Source organism: Anolis carolinensis, unplaced genomic scaffold (assembly GCF_035594765.1).
Source record: "Anolis carolinensis isolate JA03-04 unplaced genomic scaffold, rAnoCar3.1.pri scaffold_13, whole genome shotgun sequence".
Taxonomy (NCBI): domain Eukaryota; kingdom Metazoa; phylum Chordata; class Lepidosauria; order Squamata; family Dactyloidae; genus Anolis; species Anolis carolinensis.
The window spans coordinates 12,412,311-12,422,384 of NW_026943824.1; the positions used below are offsets into that span (position 1 = coordinate 12,412,311).

A 10,074-nucleotide genomic window follows, 5' to 3' on the forward strand; every position below is an offset into this window, starting at 1 on the left:
CCCTCCTTATTATCCAAGATATTCACTTATCCAAGCTTCTGCCGGCCTGTTTAGCTTGGATAAGTGAGACTCTACTGTATATGGCTGTGTGGAAGAGCCCAGAGTCTAATTCTGTTACCGTGTTTCCCCAAAAATAAGACAGTGTCTTATATCAATTTTTGCTCCCAAAGGTGCTCTAGGTCTTATTTTTAGGGGATGTCTTATTTTTCCATGAAGAAGAATTCACATTTATTGTTGAACAAAAAAATGAACATTATATACAGTAGTTGTCATTATAAACCAGCATAACCAAACTATGAATCGTATCAAGAATTTCTTGTTACGACCATTATTTCCATGTACAACACTCTGGTATGTACATTTACCGATCCTGCATGCTCTGGTGTTCTGTGCGTTGGGCATGCTTCCAAAGAAAAACTTTGTTAGGTCTTACTTTCAGGGGAGGCCTTATATTTAGTAATTCAGCAAAACCTCTACTAGGTCTTATTTTCTGGGGATGTCTTATTTTAGGGGAAACAGGGTAGTTTTGAACATCATTGTCATTATTAGCAGCAAGAGTAGTAATATAATTAGTAATGTGATTAATATTGTTAACTGCCGGCCAGTTTATGTTGGTTAAGTGAGACTCTACTGTACGTTGGCTCCCTCTCTACCTTCCTTCAGGAAACAACTGAAGACTTGGATGTTTCGGCAGGCCTTTGGAGCTACAGTCATTAATTAATCAGCCCCAGAGGGTTTTTAATAATCTATCCCATTTTTATTACGATTTTACCATTTATGTGTTTTAAAGGCAATTTTTTATCCTGTATTTTTGTTTTAATTGATATATTGTATTACTGTTTTATCTTTTTATAGTGTGATTTGTATTTGTTGCCTATGTTTTGTTTCATGTTGTTTGGGCTTCTGCCCCATGTAAGCCGCCCCAAGTCCCCACGGGGAGATGGTGGCGGGGTATAAATATAGTTTTATTATTATTATTATTATTAATTATTATTATTATTATTATTATTATTATTACGTTGAAATAATCATAACTCATTGAAACACAGAAATGTGTATCTGAGAACACAGAAATGCTGGGCCACTCTAACAACTAATACCTCCCAACAAAGGATGTTAATGTGGGATTTGTGTATAGGTAGTGTTTAAATGAAATTTGTGTCTAGCATGTATTGCATCATCCAGGAAATGTATTGCATCATCCAGTGTGTAAAGAGTTAATTTGGTAAGAAGCTGTATTGACCTTGGATATGTGGCTGGAGCCAGATAGGAGTGTCCAGACTACAAGTGTGTTTGTATATAGCTGATTGCATCAGATGAGTTCTGTTCTGCCTACTGAGAAGATCTGTGCTGTTTGCCTAGAGTGAAAGTCCTGTGTCTATTGTCTGCAAGTCTGTTTGTCTTTTCAGTAAACTTTGTAAATACTTTTTAACATCGTCTCTGACGTTCCTTCGTTCTGCGCTCAACTGACATCATTCATCTGCTGCTACGCTGTGCGCATTACTCTGATAAAGGATTACCTCAGGCAGGAAGCAGCCAGGTGAAGCTGCAAGGCTTTTCAATGCTAATCAAATTGATTAATTGTAACATTGACACTTGCCTCCAACAGACAAGAGCTCTTTCTCCCACGCTGGATATTATTCCACGGGTATATAAACCCCACTTGCTCAGTTTCCAACAGATCTCACAATCTCTGAGGATGCCTGCCATAGATGTGGGTGAAATGTCAGGAAAGAATGCTAAGTTCTGGAACATGGCCAGACAGCCCGGAAAACCCACCGCAAGCCAATAATAAATAACAAGCGCCGCGCGCCTGGCGGCGGGTCCTGGTTGTCCGACAGCGCCACCTGGCGCGGCTGCCGCTGGAACTGCAAGGCGGAGGCGGAGGAGGAAGGGAAAGAAAGGGAAGGAGGAGCCGGCCGGGGCGAAGGGCAGCAGGCAGGCGGTTACATAAAGGGCAGAGGCGGACGGAGAGACCCGCTTGCATCGCCATGTCCTTCTGCGCCTTCTCCGGGGGAGAGATCTATCAGGGCCACTTCGAGGCCGGTCAGTGGGCGAGAAGGGAGCCCAGGCTTTGTTTTTTTTTGTTTTTTTTTGGGGGGGGGGCTTCTTTTGGGATCTAGTGGATCAGGATCCAGGGAGATCTAGTGCTTCCCCACGGGGCCGTTGCCTTAGATTTAAAGAGACCTCCCTACACCCCAGATCCTGTGGATACAGCATCAATTATTATATTATTGTTATTATGGAATAGTAATAACGTAATGCTGTCATATTATAATGGTACTAGCTGTGCCCGGCCACACGTTGCTGTGGCAAAGTGGTGGTGGTATTGGTTAAAAATTGTTGTGTAATTTTTATTTGACGTTATTTGTATTTTTTAATTAATTTTATTGTAAGTTATATTTTTATTTATTATATTGTATTATTTTCTTGTATTATTTTAAGTTATTTTCTGTTATAGTATTTTATTGTATTACTTTTTTAGTGTTTTTCATTATTTTTTAGTGTTTTTCATTATTTTTATTGGGTTGCTAGGAGACCAAGTTGGAGGAGCTTAGCCTTCTAACTGGCAGCAATTGGATAAAAGCAATTATTCCTCTCTCTCTAATTAGGACTTTATTTTTCTTTTCTTTTTGTTGTATCAACCTAGAGCCGTGGATGATGGGTTGTGTTGTCAAATTTTGAGGTTGGGGGGCCTGTAGTTTTGTTGTTTTGTGGGTCGCCGTGATGCCATCACTCTTTTATATATATAGAAGATAATAAGAATAGTATAATGGATGATGAAAATTATTATTATTATAATTACTATAATGGAATAGTCATAACGTAATGATGTAATATTATAATGGTATAATAAGAATAGTACAGTATAATGGATGATGATAATTATTATTATAATTACTATAATGAAATAGTAATAACATAATGGTATAATATTATAATAGTATAATAAGAATATTATAATGTAATAATAATGATGATACAGTAGAGTCTCACTTATCCAAGCTAAACGGGCCGGCAGAACCTTGGATAAGCGAATATCTTGGATAATAAGGAGAGATTAAGGAAAAGCCTATTAAACATCAAATTAGGTTATGATTTTACAAATTAAGCACCAAAACATCGTGTTATACAACAAATTTGAAAAGAAAAAGTAGTTCAATACGCAGTAATGTTATGTTGTAATTACTGCATTTACGAATTTAGCACCAAAATATCATGATATATTGAAAACATTGACTGCAAAAATGGCTTGGATAATCCAGAAACTTGGATAAGCGAGGCTTGGATAAGTGAGACTCTACTGTAATAATATACTTTATTTATATTCCGCCCTTCTCTCCTAGGCGACTCAGAGCAGATTACAGTATTTACATACATGGGCAAATATGGGAATAGGGATAATAATTATTATATAATAATAGTTGTAATTATTATTATTATTATTATTATTATTATTATTATTAATGGAATAGTAATAACAATGGTATAATATGAAGGGATAGTAATAATATGATTACAATGGAATAGTAATAACAATGTTATAATAGTATTATAATGGAATAGTAATAACATAATGAGTCACCCTATGGGTGAGAAGGGCGGGGTAGAAATGATATAAATAAATAAATACATAAATATTACAATTGAATAGTAATAACAATGGTATAACAAGATTATGTAATAATAATATTATAATGGAATAGTAATAATTAATATTGGAATAGTAATGGTATAATATAATAGTATAATAATAATAATGGAATAGTAATAACATAATGGTATAATAATAATATAATGATATGATAATATAATGGAATAGTAATATAATAGTAAAATAATAATAATAATAATGTAATAATAATAATTTAATTACCCGATAAGCATTTTTACCTGATGATGTTGCGTTTGTATAACATGATGTTTTGGTGCTTAATTTGTAAAATCATAACCTAATTTGATGTTTAATAGGCTTTTCCTCAATCCCTCCTTATTATGCAAGATATTCGCTTATCCAAGCTTCTGCTGTCTCATTTAGCTTGGATAAGTGAGACTCTACTGTATTTTATTTTGTTTTATTATAATTGCTTGGGCTTGGCCCCATGTTAGCTGCCCCGAGTCCCTCCGAGGAGATGGAGGCGGAGTACGAAAATAAAGTTATTATTATGGTGATGATAATAGTATAATAATATAATGGAATAATAATAATGCATTCCTATCTGTGTTGGATAGATAGGATGCATATCTGTTTTGATAGACTCCATATCCGCCATCCTTGGCTGTCCTTATACAATATGATATGATTGGGCAAAGGCTCTGATATTTGGACTGCCACTCCCATCATGCTGGCTCAGGGATCCTGGGATTAACAGTCCAAAAAGGGCCCCACTTCTAGGCTGCAGCAAGTCAGGTTTTGTGAGGGTGTTCATCAAGTTGCCTCTCTATGTAAGAATTTCACAGGGACATTTTTTCAGTGTAACAATATATATCTTTGTGAGCCGGGGACTGACTGTGATTGAAGTTACAGCCCTGTTTTCCCTGCAGGAATGTACGTTTGCTCCAAATGTGGCTTTGAGCTCTTCTCCAGCAAATCCAAATATGCCCACTCTTCTCCTTGGCCGGCGTTCACCGAAACCATCCACGACGACAGCATCACCAAGTACTTAGAACGCCCCAATGCCTTCAAAGTAAGCAACAGGATCAAACATTCATTTCTTTTTTTCTTTGCAGATTTGATCAGGTATCATTTAGGATCCCATCGCTTTCGGTTTCCCTGTTTTTACTTTCTGTGTCTCCTTTAAGAAATACCTGTATGTACTAGGGGTGTGCATTTTTTTCATTAGTCCTCATAGTAAAGGTAAAGATATTATCCTGACATTGAGTCTACTTGTGTCCGACTCCGGGGGTTGGTGCTCATCTCCATTTCTAAGCTGAAGAGCCGGCGTTGTCCATAGACACCTCCAAGGCCATGTGGCCGGCATGACTGCATGGAGCGCCGTTATCTTCCCGCCGGAGCGGTACCTATTGTTGTGGTAATCTCTGAGCGGTTAGACTCAATTTAACCCTCTCTGGGGGAGATTCCACCAAAATCAGCAGAGTAGCAAAAGCAAAGCTTTCAAATGCAACAGTTACTTACACTGGGCGAGCAAGAGAAGCCTTTAGGATGGCAATGGACTGCAGAGTCTCAATAAAAGTTCAAAAAGTATTTATTCAGGTAAAAAGAACTCCACTGTAGATAGAAAGGCTTGGGAGCTGTCTAGACTACTATAGACTGGTTTCTAAGGAAAAATAAGAAAGGAAAAATAACAAACATCTAAATAGTTACATCTTGCCAGGAGAGATGGCAGGATGCTTCTTGTTAGCTTGAAGAACAAAGGGAGAAGAGGGAACCAAAATGGTTCTGACCTCATGGTCCAGTTTATTGGGGCCATAAAAGACATTCTGACCAATGAGAAGTTAGTGTCCCTAAAGATTCACATTTCTACTAACTTCAAAGTAAGGGATGTGACGTAAACAGGATAGAGTAAAACACAGTAAAGCCTGTCTAGGCATGCTTTGGAAACAGGGAAAGGATTCCCTCAATCTAACTCTATCATCTAACCACATTTAGACTTGAGTCCAGGATGATTTCCCAACACCTATTGATCTACTCACATTTGCATGTTTTCGAACTGCTAGGTTGGCAGAAGCTGGAGCTAACCAGAAGCTCCCTCCACTCCCCGAATTCAAACCATCTGCCTTTGAAGCTAGTTCAGAGGCTTCCATATGTGTAGCTGTTGAAATCATAAGGAGGAAGCTTCTAATTAAAGATGCAAGAGCCCTTGAGTAAATATTGTAGATGTCTGTGAGCATTTGTATGGACGTAATGATTGTTTTCCTTGCTATCTTGGTGTTTTAGGACCTTTCCTGGGGTTATTTGGGGTGCTGACTCGGAAATGTGAATTGATAGATGAGTCATGGGCAAACTTCAGCCCTCCTGCGCCTTTGATTAGAAGCTTCCTTCTTTGGTTGCTATTTCTATAGAAGCCCTTGGCCATTCAGAGGGGCTTCTCTCACTGTTCTCTATGTGTGCCTTCTAGGTCCTGTGTGGCAAGTGCGGCAATGGTTTGGGCCATGAGTTTATCAACGACGGACCCAAGAAGGGCCAGTCCCGCTTCTGAATATTCAGCAGCTCTCTCAAATTTGTCCCTAAAGGTGAGCCAGCCTCCAAGTTGGACTCTTTTTTTTTCTTTTAGCTGAAAACATGTTGCAATGTCTATATGTTTCTTATGCTTTGGCTACCAAATAAACAATGCAACTATTTTTGAGAGTACTAAGTAAATAATACAACTAATACTATGGGTACTAAATAAATAATACAAATAATAATGCTATGGATACTAGATAAACAATACAAATATTACCATGGGTACTAAATAAATAACACAAATAATAATACGATAGGCATTAAATAATACAAATAATAATGCTATGGCAGGAAGCAGCCAGGCCTTGAAGCTGCAGGGCTATTCAGTGCTAATCAAGGTGACCAACTGCAACATTCTCACTTGCCTCAAACAGTTCTTTCTCCCACCCCGGACATTATTCCACACACACACACACACACATACATACATATACATACACCTCATATCATGAGTACTAAATAAATAATCCAAATATTGTGGGTACTAAATAAATAATACAATACTCTTGGCACTAAATAAACAATACAAATAGAAATGCTTTGGGTACTATCAATGCTGCGAATGCTACTAATACTAATAATCTGAACAGTAATACTACTAATACAAATACTATTAATAACAATATTAATCACGTTACTAATTATATTACTACTTTTGCTGCTAATAATGACAATGATGTTCAAAACTAACACAACTAGACTCTGGGCCCTTCCACGCAGCCATATAACTCAGAATATCAAGGCAGAAAAGCCCACAATACTGTATCTGCTTTGAACTGGGTTATTTGAGTCAGCAGTGCCATCTACTCCAGTTCAAAGCAGAAAATGTGGGATTTTATTCAGCTGTCTGGAAGGAGCCTGAGTTTACTAAACCATCAGCTTGTGCTCCAAAGAATAGGTCTAACAGCTCAACAGACACACAAAAGGGTGCCTTTTGTTTTCATTTGCAATGAATGATTTCAAACCTGAAGTGGATGTTGGACTCTCTTTCGCTTTGTTTTCCAGACAAGGTTGAGAAGAGCTTGAGGAAGTAAACCAGTTTGGCTCCTGTTCCCTCCCCAACGTCTGTCCGTCCATCTGACTCCGATTGAGACCAGTCGACGTGGCCCATCATCCCCAAGCGGAAGTTGAAACGCTTTCCATACGTTTCAGTTCCTAATACCCTCCTTTGTGTTGAAACGGTTCCTGTTTTTGGTCTTTTTCCCCATTGAACTCTGGAAGCAACTCCTAATGTTTGGAGACAATTGCGTTGTCAAAATTCTCCATTGCAAAATCGTGCACAAAGGCTGGATTCGGGGTGGGCTCCATATCCCATAAACACCCAACTTGTTATGATCCTATATGTACCTATACTGTAAACCTCGGTTTAGTGACTTTTGGAGGACGCCTTTGAGGCAGAAGCAAGAGATGGAGGACAAACACCATAAGAGCCCATTACTCATGGAAAGCCGGCTTGCAATTTGGCCGTGAAAGCCATTTTTCTCCTTTCTTCCACTCAGGAGTTTCTGCCTTTGAGTGTCCAGTTGTCAAACGGTTATTGTAAAATGCATCTACACTGCGGAATTAATGCAGTGTGACTTCACTTGGACTGCTGCAGCTTAATGCTATGGAAGTATGGCGGTTGCAGTTCCACAAGGCCTTTCGCCTTCTCCTGCCTCGCCGAACTACCAATCCCATGATTCCTTAGCTGCTCAAGTGGCGTCAAACTACATCACTTGTGCAGTGTAGATGCATATTGCAGATGAACACAATCCATCTGTTTTGTTCTGCTGCTGTCTATATTTTGGGAGGACACTCCTTAAAAACAAAACATTGAGTTGCTTTACCTACATCCTTCCTGCATACTGCACCTACACCTCAATTTAATGCAGTTCAACACTGCTCGCATTGACCTGGCTCAAGGCTATGGATTCCTGGGAGTTGTAGTATAGGTGAGGCACTCCCAGGATCCCATAGCCTTGAGCCAAGGCAGTCCCAAGTGGGATCAAACTGCATTAAGTCGACAGTGTAGACACGGACCCTATCTCTGGACCTTGATTTTTATTTTTTAACGGTTGAGCCCCAATCCTCTTTTGCGTTTTTTGGCATAGGCTCACTGTATGAATTGCCTCTGTGTAAACCTTCGCAGGACGGCAGAGGTGAGGAAAATTGGTGTGAGCTCATGCCCCAAAATGCAGCAAATATATTATTTCATATTAGGATTGCTGTCCATTTTCTGCTGACAGAGCCCTCGTGCCTTCAATGCCGCCGCCATCCTTTGCCGACGGATATTTATTTGGACGCCACAAAAACTCTGGAAGGCGCATGGGACGCTCTCTCAGGAACACAAAGGCGACGAGCTATTTGTCGCCTGACTTTCTACCCGAGAAAAGCATGAAACGGCTACCCGCCCATTGCCCGTGTCTTGCATTTCGATTGCTGCAAAAAACAAAACATGTTTGCATGTTTTCTTGGGAACTCAATGCGACGACCAATTGGGTTGCTTAAACAAGTTTCCAAGTCGTAAATGCGCACAAAGGAGAGCAAACATACATTCTTTTGCAGCCATCGATTGCAGGAAATCTGGAGTGCACCCACATTAAAATCAATGCAATTTGCAATAACTGAAGGCCCACACGGTCCTGGGAGTTGTCGTTTGCTAAAGCACTCCAAAACTTGGGCAGTGCGGGCTCAAAGCCTTGCAGAACTACAACTCCCAGGATCCCATAGCAATTCAAGTGGTGCCAAAGTATATTTGTTAAACATTGCAGATGCAGGTTGATGTCACCATAATATCTGTGGAGTTCTGGGAGTTGTGGTTTGCTAAGGCACCCAGTGGGCTCAAGGCCTTTGGAAACTATAACTCCCAAGATCCCATAGGGGTCAGACTGCATGCATTCCACCACGATGCACCCGTTGTGTCTTAACCTTGCAAATTGGTAGCGGAAGTCCTCTAGAAACTCAGGCAGGCCGCACTTGGCTTATTGCACCATATATATTGTATATTGCACAAAAAACGTATTCACCTCTAAGGGCTGAGTCATGGGATTTACTTGAAATCGTTTTTCAAACCCTTCCTCTTTTGCCTTGCCTCACAATGACCTTCCTTCCATTGTGCTAATGACTCTTTTGATTCCCGCCCCCATGCTGAGATTCCTACCCAGCTGTATTGTTTTGGTGAATCTACCTTTCTCAGGAAACATAACTCTGAATGTAAATGTTCCAGCTTAGTGATTAGGGCTTGAGGCTTGTTCTTACATATACTGTATAAAGATCCGATCACAATAATAAATCAATCAATCAATCAATCAATAAAGAGTAGTCTAGTTTTGTTCTATCTGTGATCACAAATCAGGAGAGTAAATAAAGAACAACACTCTGAAAATAGAGGAATTCTAGGCATGACACAACTAGGCCCAGCTAACACCTCTCAACAAAGGATTTGCCCAGGCAGGAAGCAGCCAGGGTTTGAAACTGAAAGGCCATTCAGTGCTAATTAAGCTGGCCAATTGCAACATTCTCACTTGCCTCAAGCAGACAAGAGTTCTTTCTCCCACTCTGGACTTTCCAAAGATATATAAACCCCACTAGTTTCCAACGGACCTCACAACCTCTAAGGATGCCTGCCATAGATGCAGGTGAAACGTCAAGAGAGAATGCTTCTGGGACATGGTGATACAGATTTCTTAATCTCACAGCAAACGAAGAGTACTCTTGTTTAGTTCTATCTGCGATCACAAATTGTAGCGGTACCCTCTCAAAGGCCATCTAGTCCAACTCCTTATACATGCCGGGATGCACAATAAAAGCACTCCTGAAAGATGCCCATCCAGTTTCTTTGTTTCAAAAGATTTCCCAAAAAGAAAAGGCGAGTCTGCTGGTCTTTCAAGGGCAACGATTGCTCTTAG

The 10,074-nt window shown here is 39.7% G+C and overlaps 1 protein-coding gene across 1 annotated transcript; it reads left to right on the top strand.

Annotated features, from left to right (window-relative positions):
• Positions 1-1,891: 1,891 nt before the first annotated feature.
• Positions 1,892-9,482, top strand: msrb1 (methionine sulfoxide reductase B1). Its single transcript, XM_062964329.1, has 4 exons — positions 1,892-2,046; positions 4,546-4,688; positions 6,081-6,195; positions 7,193-9,482. Exons 1-4 carry the CDS (start codon positions 1,992-1,994, stop codon positions 7,219-7,221), a joined length of 342 nt encoding a protein of 113 aa, XP_062820399.1. The 5' UTR covers positions 1,892-1,991; the 3' UTR covers positions 7,222-9,482.
• The last annotated feature ends 592 nt before the right edge of the window (positions 9,483-10,074 follow it).